General features: G+C 37.4%; 1 protein-coding gene across 7 annotated transcripts in view; it reads right to left on the reverse strand.

Annotated features, from left to right (window-relative positions):
- RAB3GAP2 (RAB3 GTPase activating non-catalytic protein subunit 2) overlaps positions 1-21,359 on the reverse strand; it is a 43,811-nt gene that overhangs the window by 14,181 nt on the left and 8,271 nt on the right. For 3 of the 7 annotated variants that reach the window (XM_048296749.1, XM_048296745.1, XM_048296751.1), the window contains exons 2-20: positions 19,358-19,425; positions 16,052-16,175; positions 15,253-15,334; positions 13,231-13,278; positions 13,052-13,127; positions 12,807-12,908; positions 11,643-11,742; positions 9,934-10,032; positions 8,969-9,117; positions 7,931-8,010; positions 7,740-7,829; positions 7,120-7,259; positions 6,196-6,412; positions 5,733-5,876; positions 5,398-5,480; positions 5,019-5,083; positions 4,538-4,628; positions 2,254-2,381; positions 1,343-1,556 (exon numbers count right to left, since the gene is read on the reverse strand). In XM_048296749.1, the coding sequence (XP_048152706.1) occupies positions 1,343-1,556; positions 2,254-2,381; positions 4,538-4,628; positions 5,019-5,083; positions 5,398-5,480; positions 5,733-5,876; positions 6,196-6,412; positions 7,120-7,259; positions 7,740-7,829; positions 7,931-8,010; positions 8,969-9,117; positions 9,934-10,032; positions 11,643-11,742; positions 12,807-12,908; positions 13,052-13,127; positions 13,231-13,278; positions 15,253-15,334; positions 16,052-16,175; positions 19,358-19,425 (2,100 nt within the window). Of the gene's footprint in view, positions 1-1,342; positions 1,557-2,253; positions 2,382-4,537; positions 4,629-5,018; positions 5,084-5,397; positions 5,481-5,732; positions 5,877-6,195; positions 6,413-7,119; positions 7,260-7,739; positions 7,830-7,930; positions 8,011-8,968; positions 9,118-9,933; positions 10,033-11,642; positions 11,743-12,763; positions 12,909-13,051; positions 13,128-13,230; positions 13,279-15,252; positions 15,335-16,051; positions 16,176-19,357; positions 19,426-21,359 lie in introns of those variants that run through there. The other 4 variants (XM_048296750.1, XM_048296746.1, XM_048296748.1 and 1 more) reach the window with 3 other exon arrangements.

The following is a 21,359-nucleotide window of genomic DNA, read 5'->3' on the forward strand; positions in this document are numbered from 1 at the left end:
AGCTGCGAGATACACGTGAAGATTTCAGCCATAATCCAGGTGAGTATGCTGTTCTTATGTTGGGATAACAGGGCCAGTAGCCTGAAAAGAGAGTAAGGAAGCTAAAGGGCTAGGATCCCTTTCTAGCGAAGGGGGCATTGACAACAGAATTGGAAAAGGAGCACAAGTCCTCAGCCTCTAGAGACAACTCCTCCCAGGTGTGAAGGGAAGGAATCCCTTTAGGGAATACATTACATGTAGGCAAATGGACTGATTCAGACTGCACAGAACAGTGAAGCCAGCCTGTGGAAAGATTGACAGATACAATGAACTTCTAAAGGCCACGTGGAATGCAGTGGGTGCTGGGATATTCAAACACTGGGATACACGTCTAGCTAAGGTCATTTGGCTAGTCAGTACTATGGGATCTGCCAATCAAACTAACCCTGCCCAATCAAAACTCTTATGTACAACAGAAAGATAAAAATATGCTGGGGAACAGAGTCTGTGTTATTCCTGCCTCAGGCAAAAGCAAACCCATTTGTGGAACGCCTGAAGTGTACCTCAAGGGGATTTGATTCTGGGTGGGAACAGCCAATGGTTTGAATTGTATGATGTTAATTGCTACATAACATTGTATGGCATCACTACTACGGATGCTATATGTCATATCAATGGTATTGCAATAAAAATTAGCCAGATTAATGACAACTTAATTTTGATGAATCTGGCAAAGTGCAGTGATGATACAACATGATAAGCACAGCAGTGACAGAACCAATACTGGTTTCAGCATGCAGCAATGCAACAGCACACACCACCTCTCCTGCCCTAGAGGACTACTATAACAGATGGAGCCCACAGTCATGGACTAAATGAACTCAGTGGACATCTTAGAGGGACCTGGTTGAAAATCTCAACTCCACAAATTAGGGGTCCTTGTTGCCTCACCTAATGGCCTTGTGCTGCCTCTGGTCAGCTCCCCCCATCTCTGAGGCTAAAAGTCAGCCCTGCCATTAACTCAACTCTTAGTATGCTGTAACCATGAAAGAAACAGCAGGGTACAGCTGCTCTGTGAAGTATCCAGTCACCACTGCTCAACTTGGTAGTGTTAATAAATGAATGAACAGTGGTTACATGGCTTCAGGGTAATTGTACCCACAGATGTAGTTAATTTGAATTAATATTTATTGAGGTATAAAGACTTGCCCTCCACCTAAATGTGAGAGTCCAGAAGGAGCAGTTACACACTACTTCAAGGCAAGACAGGTTGCTACGGTCCTCAAATTAAGGCTAAAATATTTATACCATCTTAGATTAAAATCAGTCTGAGCAATGTGATAAGGAGTTCAATAGCTCTTACCTAAAGCCACATATTCTCCATCTTCCATATTTTTTACAGTAATCACATCCTTTTCATATTCCAGATATTCCAAGAACATTTTCACAGACAACACATCGTCCTTCTCATCAGTCAACTGAGCGGTAGTTGGAGTATTTTCTTTCTTGTAGTTCTCCAGTAAAGTTTCAAGCCTATGAAAATCTTTTTCTTCAAGATGAAGCAGTTTAGCTAAGTCCTTAAAAGTAAAAATAAAAAAACCCTCAAGACTTACACATGCAGATGGGTTTCCAAACCATAGCAAAAACTAAAAAAAGTCAAGAGAGTCAAAATATTTAATTTTGAACACTAAAAATGTCTTTGAGAAGGGCCAAAATGGTTGAATATTCTCCAAATAAGCTATTCACATAGCTCAAATGAAGAGCTTGTCTAGCTTCCTTTTTAAGGACCAGAACAGATACATTTCTCATTTTAGAGCCTGCTCATAGCATAACAATCATCCACCAAGTACACAAACTTATAAAATACCAGTATGGTTTTGTAAATATATAAGCAGCTTTACAAATTATAGCAAAAGCAAGCCAAATTATGCTGCTATACAAGCATCAAAAGTTTTAACTTCTACAGGTTCCAAAATATCCTTCAAAACCAAAGTTAAGAACACACTATGTACTTTGGATAAAGGACTGAAAACAGGAGATTGTGGTTTTATTTTCATTTCTATCTCAACTTCATGTGACTCCTAAACAATGTTAGGTAGATAAATTATGAGGCTGGAGGGAAGATATTATAAACAATTACTTCATTAAAAGTTCCAGGCCACAAAAATGGGTAACTTGCTTACATACTTACTTTATCCGAGGCTTTGAAAATGAGTTTTTATGCTTAAATAATCACTGGATTTTAAAAGACAGTTGAATTTTGGATTTACTCACATTATCTGAAGGTGGAGTCTCTTTCTGTATGCTTTGGGAATTTAGTTTGCTAACCAGTTCATAAAGATGTAACAGCTTTAACTTGTTTGCACAGAACTGCAGCAGTCCTTCATCCACACACTCCAGCTCTGAGGAGAAATAAAACTGCATTTGAACTTGAATATGTAGCCTGGAATACTGAAACACATGCACAGAACTGGAGGATTTCTGAAACTCACTGTAATTTTTTGATTACATTCAATTCAGAGCAGCATAAAATAGGAATTATTTTTACAAGAGGTATTAAAAAAAGTTATCAGGCTTGTTTTTAAACTGGAGGTTGACAATGTGGAACTGAACAAAGACAAATCTATTGTCTTTTCCTGGTTTAAGATCAAACCAGAAATTGTCAAAAATTGAGATACAGTTCCTATTTTCTTTCATCAAGAATAACAAACTATAATATTTTATTCATTGCGACAACACTTCAAGCATATTCCTTGCATCTGAAGAAGGCTTGATAACTATCGATATGAATTAAATTTCATCTCAGCAAGACACTGACTTCTGTATTTTTGCAATCTTAGTCTCAGAAATTTCATGTATCTATTGACATTCAAATTCCAGTAACAATTAAAGCAAACAGAATATAGGAAACTACCACAAACGTGTCCAGAAAAACTCTTTTATTCCAACTTATTCGTCATTAAAGAAAGCTTTTTTGAGAGATCCTAAAAGGACCTTTCTATACGAAAGATTCCTCTGAATACATAATTTTCACCTGAAACTGCTTCTAAACATGATTTTCACCTACAACCCCTTAAATTCTTTTGATACATTGCTATTAAAATCCTACCAAAAAAAAGAAAAACACAGGGAGCTTGGCACAGAGCCACTTGACCTTGAATTCACAACCACAGCATTCACAGAGCCCAGGATCTTCTGCATATTATCTTTTACCTACTAGACAGAATGGAGGAATATGACCCTACTCTTGTGAAATTAGAAGGCTGGAACATTAGTCAAGTTTGTTGTATATTCTGACTGTGGGGAAATAATGTTATGTTTGACAACAAGAGATTAATGATGAAAAACACACCAAGAAACCATAGTCTCCATCAACCTCTCCTCAGTGTTAAAAAGCATGTTTCTGTTTTCCTTTGGACATTTTAGGAGTTCCAACAGAGGTGGATAATACTACTGATTTAGAATGCCAAACCAAAATTAGGTAGAGAACTGCATGTGTGAAGTTCTTGATCTCCCCTATATACTTCAAGAAAATGATAAGAAAAACCTACCACTGATAGAAATGAAGGAGGGATTTCTTCTCAAGCATTTGAAACTACAAGAATATGTTGTCACATTCTCAACTGAGGCAGGAGAAGGGACACAGCCTTTCCAATGGACAAATGGTTTATTCAGCACTTGCAAACAACAGTGGTAGGGACTTCTTGACTGCTATTGCTAAAGCCTCATCTTTTAACAAGGCAGTGTGAATCCAGTGATAACAACAACAACAACAAAGCAGACTTTTGTTGCTGAGAAATTCTAGCACATGCAAAGGAAGTGGCAGGCACATACTTCTCCACTCTAATTCTCAATAGCCAGTTGGGTCTCTAAAATGGGTCAAGCACAAAGTTTGCCCAGTTTAGAAAGATATGAACGTGTAATTTCAAAGAAACAATCTCGTAGACTTTCAGCAATAAGATTTTGAATTGGCAATGACATTCCCTGACACAGGCTCTGAAATCTCCAGTAAAACATGAAGTATTTGCTAAACTTCAGCAAAATCTACCAAAAAAAAAAAAAACCAAAAAACCAAAAACAACAAACAAAACCAAATCAACTAGACATCTGGTCACACCTCAGACCCTCACTGGTAAGGATTTTGTGCTTCAAGTACATTAAAATTCACAGACCACACCACATCCTTACTTCCTTCCTCGAAGAGAGAATAAATTAAAATATTTACAGGCAAAAGCCTATGAACCTTCTTTCTAAAGGAAGCTTTTACAGGACACAAGTACCCAGAGCAGTTGTTGTTGGGTTTGTTTCGTTGGGTTTGTTAAAAATATATCATTACAAGTTACTAAGCACACAGCAAGCACAGCCAAGCATACTTACTAGCAAGCTATTTGCAGTCTGCATTAAATAAAGACACGGTAAAGCAACATCTTGTGATATCTGGTATCAAAACTAAGCTGACTAAGTGCAGTCTTCCTGTGGAATAGAACATTTCTACAACAGTCTTACAGCACTGCAGACCAAGTGCAAATGCCTCTCCATATTTGCAAAATCCACCTACCCTGTTTTTTTAAATTATCCATTAATGTCTGAGTGATGTTTGTGAGAGATGAAAGTGGCACACGTTCACTTGTCAGTATACTTTCCAAAGCCTGTTAAGCAGATATTCAAGAGAATTAAACATTCACTTAATCTTATTGTACAAATATGGAAGTTAAGCCAACAATAGCACAACTTTGACCACAATTTTTCATCTGTATTTCACCTTCACATATACTTGTGGCATAATTTGTTCCTACAGAAAAGTCTTCTCTCTTTTTATTATTCATGGATGATGCCTTGGAGAAGTCACAAGTCAAAGTTAATTCTAGTCAATATGTTGTAAAAAAACTACCCAGAAAAAAACATACAGCAACCCTAAACAGCTCAATTATTTGCTTCAAGTAAATATAGGGAAAAAAAACCCCCATATTTTGAAAGATTTAGCACTCTGGTAATGCAGTACTTTTTTTCTAATATTAAAGTATACTCTAAATCTTCACCTGTTTTTTTGTAGCAGGGTATTTGATATCAAGTATTAATTCCTTTGCTTCAGCTTCAATTAGATCTGCAAACAAAGACAATCACAATTTCAATTCATATTTCTCAAATGCCTTTTGAAGAGCAAGTCAACCTGCACAACAGTTAAGGGGCATATGGGTTCATGACAAAGATGAAGATACTGTTATAGAAGCTGCCAAAAAAAAGCTTGGGGAAAATGAAACAAACTAACAGAAACCCCGAGCTACTTAAAGATCATAATAGCACATAGAGCTGTCAGAATGCACCACAATCATACTTGTGATTGCACACTTACAGGACAGATAATCCAAGAACCCTTTGATAACACACAATCTTTAGAAATTATACAGGAGAACCTACCTGGATCTGAGGTTTTAGCTTTGAGTAAAGCATTTAACTTCTTCACTAGATGCATATCCTTTGCTCGTTCACTCTTTTTATCACTGAAGGAAAAGAATTTTTAATTGTATGAGTGAAGAGAACTAAAAGCAATGATTCAATTAAACTGTATTTTTAAAATTATTTATGCTACTTTAAGGTAACATCACAATAATGAAAATCAAGTTAATCCATACGAACCAATGACACTATTACAGAGTACTATTCAGCTTGAAAAGGAACACCAGGATTACCCTCTCCAACTGTTTCCAAAAACAATAATGAAATTAGTAATACAGAACACAGAATGTCCTTACCTCAGTGCTAAATGGAAAGGTACGTGGACAGTTTTTACACTCCCAGAGACTGGATCAACAAGGCAGATCTGGTAAGTCTGGGGCTGCCATCCCTGACTGGTCACATTGTTTAGACCCATTATTTTATAACCAGGATACAACAACCTGAAACCAACAAAAAAACAAGCCTTTATACAGAATAACAAAACTAGCAACCTCCCCTTCCCACACATTAAATAAAATGGCAAAAAGTATTATAAAGCTAAGGTTTAATAACTGCTAAACACCTTTATCAGAAAAGACTGTAGGGTGATGAAATATGACTAAGTTCCCATCTCTAGAACAAGCAGCTGCATTCAGTAGAAACACTGGGCAGCACAAGAAGTGCTTGCCAGCACCACTAGCACTTTTACCCCTGGCATAGCCACATATCACTGTATTGCAGCAGCACAGCCACCATGCCTACCTGCTACCTGTTTCTTACCTACAGTATTTCCCCACATTGAAGGCTCCAACCCGAGGCCCTTGCTGTGTACTCCACACTTCCAGAATACCTCTTCTTGGAGCATAGATCACAAGGAACTGAGCTACCCTGCTTGGACCCTGTGCATTTCCAAAAGGAGAAGAATCCATCTTCTCAGTTTCCCTCTCCTGAAGGTCCTCTACAGTCTGTATCCAACCAACTTCTGCATCACGGTATCCTTTGTAAGAGAAGACAGAAGCTCCTTAGTGTGCAGAAATGAATACATGATTAGTGCATCAAGCTGTAATCTTAAGATTTGTTTCAAATTGTGCAATTCCTGACTCCTGGAAAGAACTCTGGTCCATTGACTTGGAACAGGGCCCCCCAGAGAGTGGCCAAACACAGCCCATGACAAAGCTTTGGGGAGGAACAAATTCCTCTGAAGAAGATACAAAAAAACCCCAAGACACATCAGGTCAATACTCTGGACATTACACCAACACAAGAAATTGAGGAGTTCCTTGTTGGGCAGTCATCATAATGAAATGAGAATCTAACAAGCTCTGTATCTTCTTACTGATTTTTCAAATTGTTTATCTTCTCAGCAGAATTAAAGAGGGTACTAGAGCTTATCAAGAGAAAGAACCTTGGAGAATAAAGCTAAAGCTCTTCCAAAAAAATTGTGAGGTCAAAAGCTTTCTGTTGGGAAACAGTCTGTGAAGAAAAACAATTCAGAAAAATCTATGGCATTCAAAACAAACAGACCAAATTTTAACTGTAGGCCATGTATTCCAGGGATTTGCAGCAATACTCTTATGGACTTTATGTTACACCTGACTTTGGTTTGAAATGAACCAATGTAGTAAAATATTTGAAATCATAAGTCTCAACATAAGCCCAGTGTTTTGAAGAATATTATTTGTTATCCTAATATCACTACCATACCTTTCCACATGCGAACTGCAAGTCCTCTTGTAACATCCAGCAAAATTACCCTTCCAAATTCATCTGTTACTGCTGCTAAAGTGTTACATGGAGAAAGACATATCCTTTCACCATGGCGACGGGAGTCGGGAAGTCCAAACCTAAAGAAATAATAATAATCAAGCAAAACCACTAAACACATCCTTTTCTTCAGAAATAGTTAGATTTTCTTATAAGGATTAAGATTTCTTTTTTTAAGGTAACAGAAGGTATGGGTAAAATTAAGAGCAAATTGAAAAAGGTTCTTGTGCTATCTACCAAGATGTATCATAGCTCTGCCTAAGTCCTACTGCAAAAGCAAAGTTCAGAAAGTAGGATAAGTGATTGCCTTGTCATGCACTGTCAGGCAACGACTGTAGAGTAACAGTGAACCCACACACTGGAAGGGAAAGATGAATAATTATTTGTTTCAGATTATTTCATTAATTATTTCATTATTCAGAATGATAAACTGAAAAGAAACAAAGCTTAAAACAAATGACCTGCAAACTATCACTACTGCTTAAAGTCACATGTTCATCAATTCAAAATAATCCAAATAATTAAAAACACAAGAGACCTAAAGCAACTGACAAACTTACCTCACTGCCAATGGAGTTGCAGGTTCCACTTTTGGTTTTTGCTTTTGGACAGGTTCTTCTTCATGCTTACTCTTCCAACCAAGCCAGCCACTTGCAACAGAAAAACATGTAAGAAGAATTACACTAATGGTCCTAAAAATGCTCAAAATATTATGAAGCCACAACTAAAAAAAAATATATTTTTTTATTACCTGGCAGCATTAAATAATGCTGAAGTCAGTTTGCTTGCAACGGCTAAGGCAACGTGAGACAACAGTGGCTGTGAGCTACCCTGAAAGAAAGGAATACAGTGCTTAGAAAGTCAAGAAACAGTCAGCTGTGAACCACCCTGAAATGAAGGAACAAAGCCTTTAGAAAGCCAAGAAATAGTTCTTACACTGAACTCAACTGCAGAATAGTTTTCAGGCCTCCTATGGACTTTCAGCTCAGAAAGCATAGCTTTAAGACTGCAAAATTTTAATTCATTGCCCCCAGAAAAGCCATTCTGACATCTCTTTACAATTTCAAAATCCTCCTGCAAGTCACTGGTAGCTCAGTATGTTTGTCTGCAACAGAAGTTAAAAAAACCCTGTGTATGATCTATCACAGAGTTAGCCGGTGTACGGCTTTGGCATCCTTACAAATAACCATGTAAGCAGTTTTTTCACAAACATTTTGGAAGAGCAAGTACAAAAGTAAAAATTCCAATTCTAGCATTTTCAATTAACTTTCAATCCTGATAAGGGCAGCACACATGTAGGGTCTGAAGGTACAAGACACAGCTACGATGACATCCTTTTCCTCCCATACAACAGAAAATGATGTAAATATGCTACATGTTAAGCATAAATTGCAATTTTCTCCTACAAGAAATCACTACAATGTACTCAGGTCATGTTTGCACACAATCAAAGGCCAGAGACTCCAAAAATCCTTAAGATGCATTGTTCACACAATACCAACCTAATTTTTCAAAAACAGGTAAGTTACGTAATAGGCAATAAATTAACAAATTTTAAAAAATTACTTGACTGTCACATTCACTGTAAGATAGAAAATAAAATTTCTCATTTGCAGGAAGCCATGCTAGACATTACTATCACATCCACTCCAAACCATTCCAGTTTCAGAAGATCAAGAGGGGGAAATGTCAGCATAAAATGAACATAAGAATACTTCAGAAACACTCATACAGAAAAAAGAAGGATTAATTATTCAAAGTTTCAGCAAGTCAGCTTTGTAGTACATACCTCCAGGGCAAAAAAGAACCCAGTGAAAGGATTGGCTCCAACAGTAACATACTGGGACATGGCAGGTGGACTGTTTTTTATAGCTGCATTATATCCTCCTATATTGGAGGCAGTCTTCATTTGATCAAAAGGACACAGTGTCATGATGCCTAACAGAAACATTAAAGTGAATGTCTTACACATTCAGAACAAAGGCATGCAATTGCTCCAAAAGCATAAATACACTCCTGCCTTCTTGACTGACCAGCCAACATTCAGGGGGAAGGGAAGAGGAAGAGCTTTAACCACAGAAATGCTAAACAATGTGTCAGAAACAACCTAATGGCCTTGGGTTAATTATAAAGCACATCTGGTTTGTTGAGAAGAAAAAAAATTCAGCAGAGTTGAGCAGCAAAAATACATGTACCAAGCTCACTTCACCTGCCTTGATAGCAGCCTTCTGACCTCTTAGCTGCTTTTGTAGAAAGGGTGGAAGAGAAACTAAGCTTACTGTCCCTCAGATATGCCTCTCTGACAAGAACTGAGGCTTCTGCAAATTCCTGAAGGGTAAAAGTCTTTGAGAGCCTACAAGTCAATTTGTCCTCTTTGGAAAGGAACCATCTCAAATTCAATTTTCCTTATGTGCTAGACTCAGGGAACACCCCCACCAGTCTTAACCTGCCTGCCAGACAGTTTTTTCACCAGACAGAAATGGAAAAAACTGCATCTGATCTGATCTCTCTCAGCTGTTTCTTCCCAAGCAACAAAGAACAAGTCAGTTACAGCTGTAAGATGGAAGGCTCAATCAGAACAGAAAAGAAAGTAAAATATATTTTTGATAATGGTTAATGAGATAATTCATTATGACAACCTTCTCTCAGTATTTCTATGCAACTGGTATCACTAAGTACTTTCAACCCGAAGTTAACTGCACAAAAACATTATTTCATTTTTTTAAATACTTGAAATTAAACAGAAATGCTTACCAATACTAGCATGGTCAACAATCGTATCCACATCTTGTAAACCCCATTTCTTATAAGCTAATGGTGGAGGCTGAACATTCTCATTGCCAGATGCTGCAGCTGACAAAAGTTGATAAAGCACAAAAAAATTTCTACTGAGTCAAAGACAAAGGAATAGCATAACAGAGAGGGAAAAAAACACCTGATGCAATCTGAAGCCACAAAATAACCTGGTTTTAAGTTAACATGCATTGAAACATCTGTTAAAATGGCCTTTAGAAATATTTACTGTCACCAAATTAAAACATTTTTAAAAATTAACTGAATAAAACCACACAGGCTATTCCATCATAACTACATTTTGCACTTGCAGATAGTGTATTCACTAGTTATTTATGGTATAATATTCTGTACAATTTTAAAAAGCTACTACAATTTATTTCTGTGGTTTGGGCATGTTTAAGTGGAAACTTCTCCACCCAAGTACTTGCAAAGTCAGCACACTCACTAGATATGTAACAGTGGGAGGTAAGAACAGTGGTAAAACTAAACCAGTGAATGAAACTTTCAAAATATCTATTACCCCAAATATAGATGATCAAGAATGAAGGAAGATACAACACTCCAGCTGCAGATACTGCAACAAGCTTTAAGTCCTTCTCAACACCTATCACACAGTACTGCCACATAATTCTCTTCTACCCCCTGGAAACTGAGCTTGTTTCCAAATTAGAGTATGAACAGGCACTGTACTAAGAAACAGGATAAAAGTCTGCACAAGCAAACAAGGTATCAAAAGCTCTTAGACATTTACACAAACAGCAGTGACCACCACTGCCATCATCACAGCATTATCATTCCCCATGAAGTCTTTCTTGGGAAGAAGAGCATTCCACTGACAGTGACATGCTAAGAAGCACCTTAGCAGTATGCAGTGGCTTAATGCCAGTGGGCAGCTGACCACCACACAGCAGCTCACTCACTCCCTCCTGTGGGATGGGGAAGAGTCAGAATAGTAAAAGTGAGAACACTTGTGGGTTGAGATAATGACAGCACGCAAACAAAGCAAAATAATGAACTTTCTTCACTACTTCACATCAGCAGGCAGGTACAGGCAGGTATTTAGCTACTTCCAGGAATGCAGAGCTTCATCACATGTAACAGTTACTTGGGAAGTCAAATGCCATAACTCTGAAGATTGCCCCTTCCTCCTTTTCTCCTCCCAGCTTTTATTTTCAGGAATATCATCATACGGCACAGGATATCTCTTTGATCAGTTGGGGTCAGCTGTCCCAGCTGTGTCCCTCCCACTTTCTGGTGAGCCCCCAGCCTGCTCACTGTCAGGCCAATGTGAGAAACAAAAAAAAACCTTGACACTGTGTAAGCACAGTTCCACAGCAGCTAAAACATCAGCATGCCATCAGTGCTGTTTTCATCACAAATCCAAAACACAGCCTCCTATCAGCTACTAGAAAAAAAATTAACTCTATCCCAGCCAAAACCAGTGTAAAGCATGTAGAGGATAGTCAATACTACTTGGACAATTTGGGCTCTGAGAACATTTTCTGTAAAGGAAGAAATGTCCCTGACCGCAGTAGGTGTCAATATATCTATGAGCAAGCAAGGAAGATCTAAATTCCACCTTGATTTGATATTTAACCAGAGTAAATGTCATAAAAAATAAAGAACTATTAAGAGATTGAAAAATAAACATTTCCTCTTACACGTACCTCTTGCTACCTGATTGCGACACGCACGAAGGGACTGGAAGAGGCTGAAGCCATCAATTGTCACAATTGCTGCTGGGTACAAGATACTTAGTTCTTCATTCTGGGGAAAAAATGAGAAGGAGACAAAAATAGATTACTCCTACTGTTGTAACAGCTTCTTTTCTGGCTTTTACACAAAGATGAGGATTACATCCAGAGAGTTAACATATTAAAAAGCCACAGCCAACAGACTAAGGCAGAACTACAGAAATTCAGTATTAAACTGTCCCAAAAATTATTTTAGCCACACAGTTTTATATTTTTATCTTCTTTTAATAACTTGTTTGCTTAATGTATCTTATGGCTTAGGAAGAAAATACGTAAGTTACAGCAGCTTTTGAAGGCCACAGAAAAACAGGTTCATCTAGAATGCAAATACCACGGTTTTAGGAAGCCAAATTCTGAAACTGGATTAGTGCCTGCCTAAATTACCACTTGGGCACATAAATGCTAATCTGGTGATACAAATTCAAGACTCAAATTCCTTAATGCTCCTGTATTTCAAAACTGATCCCAAAAATGTCATGCTAGATCACATGAGTATTGGTACAAAGAAAACGTGGAAATTTCTGTGATTTTGTTAGTTTTTCACATAAAGCTTGCCACCTCAGCCAAAAGGAAGGAAAGCTGCCTTCTTTCCTGAATAGTCTGAGTTCTGCAGATCCTTCTCTGCAGGAAATACTCATAATGACATGCAGGTTCCGAGCCCCATAAACATTCTGTTAATTTCCAGCTATCTCCTCTGTGAAATAATTAAAATAAGTTCTTATGAATGAGTATGAATAGCTTTCGGCACCTGTCAAGTTACATTTTCTTCCTTCATCGATGCATTATCATATTTTTTGCACACAAATGAATAAACAGAAAATGAATGAAGTATTCCTTTGCAAACAGAGAAAAATAGAACAAATCTATAGAGCTAATACTCCAAAAAATAAAAAGACATTCTGAATCCTCAAACTATACAGGCATGACTACATCTAGAACAAGAAATCAAGAGTCTCTTGTTCTAAAGAATTGTCCATCCCAACAAAAACTGGTAAAGGACACAGAGGATTCACAGAGAAGACTCCCTTCCATACCCCATAACACTGGCACTTCGCTTTTGAAATAATCTGACAAAACCTGTTCTGTGACACCAGGATGCCTGGGAATCTCATAGGTTCTGCACTTTAGCTGGAGGACAGGATCTTCATTCAAAAGCTGCGCAAGAAGCAGTACTCCACTCTAGAAGAGAAAGGATAAGAAGCATGAACATGTCTGTCCCTTTTCTTAGGGAAGGCAAAAAGCACAGTCTGCAGAGACCAAATTTAAACCACACAGATGTTTATGACAAGAGCACCCTTTTCCTGCCCTGCTCAGAAACGCACCTCAGTGTAAAACCGAACGTAGCCAGAGGTGAAGCCAACCACGATACACGTCCAGTCAGGGCGGCCTGTGGAGCTCCTGTTTCACAAAGATACACTCAAGTTAAAATCAAATCCCATTCTAAGCTAGAGACACAGCAAAGTGTCATGTAAGGAGACTAGGGATGCATATCCATCCTTACCTCTTCTGACTCGCCAATGGAATACACAATACGCTACTAACACATTCACTAGAAACAGAAACAGAAAATTAATGCTTTTCCCTAGCTGTGAAATTTTACTCCACACAAGAGATCTTGCCATGTCAGCACTTTGAAAGTTTTAGTCATTTATTAATGCAGCCCACCATATATCAAATTCACAGTAAGAATCAACAAAAATCCCTTCATTTTAAAGACGTTTTCAATTACAACTTCAAGAGTGCCCAAACAGACTGCATCAGTGCTTTTTGTACCTTGTTAATGCTGTCTTTCATAAATCACAGGCTGATTATTCTGTCAGTACTGTTCAGCAGATTCAAGTTAAATCTCATGTACCTAAAGGTAAAATTTTTTTTCTGATCTATAATGATATGCCATGAACAACCACTTTAAAAAAAAAAAAAAAAGAGCCAACTGAACCATACATATCAAAATAAATTTTTGAAATATGCAATTAGGTAGATTTTATATCCACTGCTATTCAGTGACTTATAATTTGACAGCATTTGAATATGGTCTTCCCAGTTAATGCAATAACTGAGCATGCTCAGTGACAGGCAAAGTATGCAGAAGGCAAGCAGATGAGCAGGCTTCAATATCTCAAATCAAAAGTTATTTAACTGTTACCATGACACAAAGTTTTACACTGTCTGGGGAAACAGAAGTGGTACAAAGGTTTTACAAGCCAGCATATAATTCAAGATGACATCCCAAACAGCACTTAAAGCATAAATGCCAGCAGTACTGTTAGTTTATTATTTACATTTCAGGTCACCCCCATTTCCCAAAGAGTGACTAAATAAGCAAGGTAGACAATTGGAGAAGGAAAGCTTTCTAAATGCAAGCTTGAGATGAACTGCAATTTCATTACATCCTCAAAGCAATATTAAATATCTCTGTGACATCTCATCTTCCAATAGCAAAGCTTAGCCACCACAGAACATTCTCAGTTGAAGGCAACTTTGGGAAAAGAAAAAAAAAAAAAAACAAAAAAAAAAAAAAAAACAAAAAAAAACAAAAAAACCAACCAAAAAAAGTTAAGTCTTTTGATAATCTGACAGTAACATATTTACACCTCCACAGAATAATAAATCAATTTGTATTGAATATAAGTGCACCTATCTAAAGAGAGCTACCTGTTTCATATGACAGTGTCCCTCAGGGCTGTAACAGTAGCAAGAAACAAACCCTCAAACAGATTTTTCTCTTTTTTTTTTTTTATTAATAAAAGATGTCAGGGTCATTTCAAATGCATGGCAGCAGCAGTTTTAAAAAAGAATTATGATTTTTACAGATTGGAGAGAAGCTGATGAAGTCAACACCTCCTGCAGCAAGCAGAAGGTTGAAGGCAATAGGGAGCATGTTCAAAGGCAGACAGCAACTCAAGGCTGCAAATGTAACAGCAAAGTGCAAAATCTTATTCCATATGGGAGATACAAAAAAGCATCTGCCTGGTTATTTGAGGACAGATGAAGCAAAAATACTGTATAAATACCAAATGTATGACCAAAGCAAATTTTCCAAGTCCCTAAGTGACTTAGAGCCCAAAACCATATTTTGATGAGAGAGATGACTTTATACTTGTTTGAGGTTTTGAATATGAAGAGAAGCATTTCTAGAACAACTCCATATGATTCCAGTTGCAACATTCCTTAAGAAAATTTCATCTCTACTATAAAAGTAGATTTTTCAAATGAGTACTAATTTTTTTCCCCTTCTAGAACAAGATAAAAACCATGTCTAAATTACACACAAATACAGTGATTTGCAGAGAAGCCTTCTTTTAATTTCTAAGAACTTGTCCTGTGACACCACACAATGTACAGGAGTGAGCTTTGCAGGTACTGTTTCTCATCACTTATGTTACTCTGTTTCCAACAGTGATACACATAAGACCACGAATGCACTCAGATGAAAGGAAGAAGAGTACAAGTAAAAAGCCTATGTTACTAATTGCTAAACATGAAAATAACATCTTAATCACAGCTGCATTTCAACACCTACCCTTCTTCAACATTCAGAGAGCCACTCCAGCCAACAGCATATTGCATTTCCTCCTTTCCCTTGTCACTGTGCTTCCATTTAGCTGCCATGAAGAATAAAGACACCATCTATAAAACTCCAATGTTTTGCATCTCACAAATTTAGTTCTATTTCTCATTCTTCTCTTCAGTACAATACATCCTACCACACTTAGATTAAGTGCCAATTACAAACCTTGAAGATCATAAAAATAAAAAGACATTCTTAGGGACTTTTCTTAAGAACTCATATGCTTTCTTAGAAATTTACATGGAACAACACAGTACTAAAATTCTGAAATACCTAGTTTTGTTTAAAAATATTTGTACAGTAATCCATCGAATTTTAAAAGGTTCAATTCAGGAAACAGGGATACCTTTAAAAGTTCCCAGAGCCCTACTTTAGAGTAAAATATAAAGCCACCCAATGTTCAAGATGGTATTCACCCACTGTTCAAGAATTTTCTATCAAAGGTGGAAACTTCAAGAAAAATTTATATTAATACTCCTTTCCCCAAGTGATACTGGCTCAGCTAATTTTTTAAGGGAAAAGGAAACTAAGGTCAAGCATTTCTTAATGGCTAAAACCAATACAAAAGTTTTGGTTTTTTCTTACTGAGAAAAAATAATGTCGGTATCTCTGAGCATTTTAAAACTATTGGGTAGTTATAACATATATGAATTATGACTTGGGGGATAAACAGAGGGAGTGGGGCAAACAAACCTTGTTCTGGTTACTATAAAGTGTCCTGGCATAAACACTCCACGGAATGGATACTTACGCACTAAAAAGACAGCTTTCTGTTCATTAGCTATTACCATCAGGTCATTGGTTGGTGACAAGGACAACACACAGTCCTGAAGCCAGTAACTCCTCTGGTTCTTGGAATTAGATTCCTCTTCTTCCTGCAGGTAAAGCTTTAGTCAATGTATGCAAGAATTTTTAGGCACAGCAGAACTTGCAAGACTGATGAGAACAATCTGGCTTGCCCTCCATACCAGTGCTGAATGGACTTTTTATTACTGACCACATCACTTCAGCTCCAACTTGCATGAAAAGCCCTGAGAAATGCATCAGCCTTGCACTAATTGTGTGTTTACAAAACAGAAAACAAAGAAGTACTCATCACCAGCTCTACCCAAAATCATCTCCTTTCAAAGACACACTAGGAGAATGAGACTTAAAGTTTTAAAATCATTGATTAGAGAGTGCAGAGAATCTCTGTAGTTATTCTCATTGCAATCCATACTCAAAATGAACAATTTATGCAAGCTCATACATTGACCAGCATTAAGTAAATACATGCACATATCAAGAAGGCAACTAAGCTGGTATTCACGTGGCAACAGGTATCAGGTGCCTTTCCACAAAGTATCTTCACAATGAAACAATTGCAAACAAAATGGTGCCAAGTTTTAAGGGTATAAAGATGGGTAAGTAAAAACTTAGATACCATCCTCATGCATAAAAGCAAAACAATTACATCTTTTTTTGCTTGGGGCAACAAGCCAAATATTTTGCTAATCACAGTTCAAAGTCAGGAAGTAACAGCCTTTCACTGAACTGCTGCAAAGTCTGAGAGTTGATACTCCTGGTTAGTTAGATCCATCTTCTTACCCAATCACAGCAACACACTTTCCCTTGCCCACAGACTCCATTTCCACTTCCATATCCAACCCTACTTCATCTTAGCTCTCCCAAGTATTACTTCATCCTCTCATATCTCAAAGCAGCTATGCACAAATAAAAAACCCAACAGCTTCAGTGTGATCATTTTCTGATTCATTCTATTTATTCTATTACAGTAAAGTTGCATCCGCTTGAAAACATGCACATTTACTCCCAGCAGAAAAATAAACACCAATCTGTAGGAAGAATTTGCATATCATGCTCTTAATCAGCTATTGTATTTATTTCCTTTCATAAGCTTGTACCATAGAAATGGCCACTGTGCACATAAAAATACCTTGTATATCCGTGATAAAGTCTACATTAGCACACTACAAATGTTCTGTTAACTACCGCTGTCCACACCGTCTCTTAATTTGTGTAAGAGAACCTATTTTCATGTGATTTTTGTTTATTGATGGATGCCAAATTCTATAGCAACAATTTTTCCCTATTTACTGGCATTTTTCAAGACTTTACAAAAAGGCAATGAAGTTGGCTGAGATACTCATGACAATTTTAACTACTCATGACAGAGATAAATGTATCGTGCAAAAACACGTAAGCAAAAGCCAAAGAAAAGCCTTGTATTAATTTTTAATGTCATGATTTTCAGACTGAGGAAAAAGAAACAGAAATTAAACTCTTGTCTAAAGAAAAAGGAATTACTACAGTATTTCAGACAGAAAATTTAAAATTATCTGTAAACACAAACAAAGAACTTGAAATATAAAGACATAAAATGTGGTCATCTTATATTAGCTACAAAAATAAGCTAAGGTTAAAAACAGGAAAAGCACTGAACTTTTCAAAACAAACTACTTAAAGGGGAAAGACAGAATGATTAAAATCTGTATTTAAGAAAAGACATCATCATGCCTACAAAATAACTAATCAGATCTATAAAAGGACACCTTATAAAAAAAAACAGAACTTTTTTTTTCAATGCCTTCTCAGAAATTGCTATGTTCCATGAAATAGGTACTTGTCCAGGGCACAAATAATTCCAAGAAACAATGGATTTTTCACCAACTATAACGCAAATCAAAGCTTTAACAAGGGAATATTTTACTAATAATTCTCAACTCTGTGCTGGACTCACGCACTCATTTTGCTGTGTGTTTAGACACACAGACTCCTGTATTTATATGCTCCCACACAGAACAACCCCTTTGCTGTGTATGACAGCAAACCCTTTCTGAAGAGTTTGGCCTGGAATCACTGGTAACTTTAGAGGAAAACCAGTAAGTAGAGGATGCGAGAAGGGTGTGAACCACCTGGCAGAAGAGTATGACATTTTAAAGCAAAGAATGAAAAACTGAACTATTTCAATTTAGAAATGCCTGCTGGTTCTATCAAATTACAACAAAAGTAGAAAATCAAGTATTTGTTCCCCTCATTCTGGAAATTATAAACATTACAGCACATCTAAAAAAGACATGGCCTGAAAAACACACTCATTTCATGGCAATTACAGTGGAGCTGAGTACCCATCCTATTTTAAAGGTTTTATACCCCTGTCATTCGTGACAGTGTCAGTGACTCATTTCTGGGAGACACCATGCTCATTTCAATTTGTCTGTCACCTCAGCTGAAAAATCTGTTTCTCTGCTGTATAGTCACAAGGATACTGCCCAACAACTTGGGCACCCTTCCTACACACTGAGAAAAAGACAGCAGATAAGGGGTTTGTTACCAAGGCGATGTCTGGATTCCTCAGAGCTCTTAAAGGGAATTAATAAACTAATTCTGTTGAGATGATTCATTCAGGTGCAAAGGATTTCTACAAGCAGCTTCACTGACATCTCATCAAGTCAGCTGGTAGCTGGAAGGTTCAGCCTTACAAACAATTAACAGACCAGCCCTGCTACTCTTAGTTGAAGGAGTTGTGCAGAGGAATGCTTCTCCCCCTTTAAAGAGCAACTGTGCTGTTCCATCCCACACAGGTAGTTTAAACTCTCCTGTAACACCATCCACATATCACAACATAAAAGGAGCACTAGTGATCCTTAGGAGGATGTCTATGCCAGTAATTCATGATTCAGGATTTTTTAATTTATATTAATTTGCGTTAATTATACCTTCACTGCCATGCCCTATTTCTGGCTAGCTATAGGACAAAAAAGATGCCCTCAGCTGCAGCAGCACAGAAAGATGTGGGTATACTCCAGTGAGAAAAACACTACAGAACACAAGAATATGAGCAATTATCACAATAGGTAACATCCAAGCTATATTTAGAAAAAAATTACAGGAGCAAGGGGCAAGCAAGCAGTCACATTTAAAACAGAGGTCAAGACCTCTCTTGCCCAGGTGACAGTTACAGAGGAGGAAAAAAACAAAACACCACACACACAAATTAGTGGAAAAGTCTTCCATAATAGGGAAGTTAGCAATACACATATACATATGAACTTACAGGTTCTTGCAATTCTGCTTCATCCCAGGCTCCCCAGCCACCATCTTCCCAGCTTGTTGATCTGCCTGCTTTAAGTGAAAAAAGACTTGTCAGAGGGATACAGCCTATGCAACGAAACAATCATTTTCCTTTCCCCACTAATGAATTACAGTTTTTTTATGGCAGATGCTAAAGGTGTTCTACTGAAAGAACCCTGAAGTGTCTTATTTATCTGTATTATATTTACTTCCATTTCTGACACTATGGAAGAGCAATAACAGAAGATGTACCCTATGTACAAAGTGGAAACAGGTTTAACAACACCTGTGTCACATTAATTCTGACAGCCTGCATCCAGGACTCTGGACAAGTTTCACCTTACAGTGCCTGAGACAACAGCCACTGATCACTGAACAGGGCCTTTGTCCACTAGAACAAATTATCCAAGCAAATTTGTCTTTTCTCAGGTTCTCACAGAAATTCAGAGACCCAAGATACACCCATAGTTTTATATAGTAAGAGGGCATAAGGGGGGAAGGCAAAAACTTTCCACTTGGCAAAAACTCTCCAGCAGGCAGAGACATAAAACCTCACTGCAAAACCTAAGCCTTAGCTTGATTTATGGAATTATTACTACTCCAAAGACAAGAAAAGCCACATCTTGTACATTTTAGGCAGCTACAAAGGGAGAAGAGACAGCAGTCTCCCTCCAAGCCCTCAGAACTTTCTGCATTTGCCCCCGATGCTTTACTAAGACAACCTGTAACACACCACAAAAACCACATATGCACAAGTAAACCATCTTCCCTTCCACAATGTGGATTAACATCCAGTTTAAGTCAATTACAGGATCAGCCACTAGCAACCGAAGTTCATTTCAAAAGGAAACTATAGTAGACAGAAATTCATCTGTGACCACAAAACATCTGAGCCCAGAATAATGCAGATTCCCACAAGCACCAGCAAAGCAAAAGCTGAAGGTTTGGCCTCTGAGGAGAAAATGAACACAAGGACCTTGGTCATTCACATCTTTGCGAGACAACAGAGAGGAAAATTAATGAGACACCGATCAGTTTCAATTACGTCATTCAGAAACCTCAGAGTAACCACAAGCTCACAAAATACCTCAAACACCTAAGAAAACAGAGGTTCATAGAGACAAGCCTACTTCTTAGTTGTAAGAGTGAATGTAGAAGCCATTTTTTTCACCTAAAAATATAGAACTTGATATCAATTTAAAAGCCACAGGCATTTAGTAGTAGCAGATGTACAATTCTCAAACACCACCACCACTGGGACGATCAATAAATCAATAAACGTCATTATAGTTCAGTAGAAAAGCCAAAGACTGACTTCCACCCAAGCATGCACTGGAGTGAAATCTGAAGCAGTAACATCAGTAAGATTTCAAGAGTTTTCCAAGGATTTCTTTCAAGTTTTTCCATTAACTGCTGCTGTCATGGCAAATTTGACCTTAAGAAGAAGTTTAAACATAATGTCTCAAATGAGCTTAAATTTAGTTTTAAGCAAGATTCTGCCATTTTCGATGGTCAAACAGTACCGACAAGAAGGTTTGTATCAAGAACAATTTTATTTGGTCTAAAAACTTGTAGTTGTGTTACCACCAAGCAAGGAAAGACTGAACAACAAAACAGAAATCTGTAATCTCTGTCTAGGCAGATTTTAAATCTGCTTCTATATGACTAAGGAAGACAAAACCTTTGAAAAAAATATTTTAGTTTAAGACACAAGCTTTCCCCCAATGCTGTTAAGAAGGTATTTTAGGAGACTGTAGAAGACAAGATGCCCACTCCATTTTACCTCTGTAAAATGGAAGGGTCTGTACCATCTGCAAAATGGGCAAGTCAGCCAGTTTTACTGCATCATCATCATCAATACAGATATAACTGCACAGTTATTTCAGACATAACTATACAAGCAACAAGCTTCCAAGGGTCACAGTCTCATCTTGTATTTGAGGTTGAAAATTTTCCAGCATAAAAACATACAAAGGAAAATTGTG

Source organism: Corvus hawaiiensis, chromosome 3, assembly GCF_020740725.1.
Source record: "Corvus hawaiiensis isolate bCorHaw1 chromosome 3, bCorHaw1.pri.cur, whole genome shotgun sequence".
Taxonomy (NCBI): domain Eukaryota; kingdom Metazoa; phylum Chordata; class Aves; order Passeriformes; family Corvidae; genus Corvus; species Corvus hawaiiensis.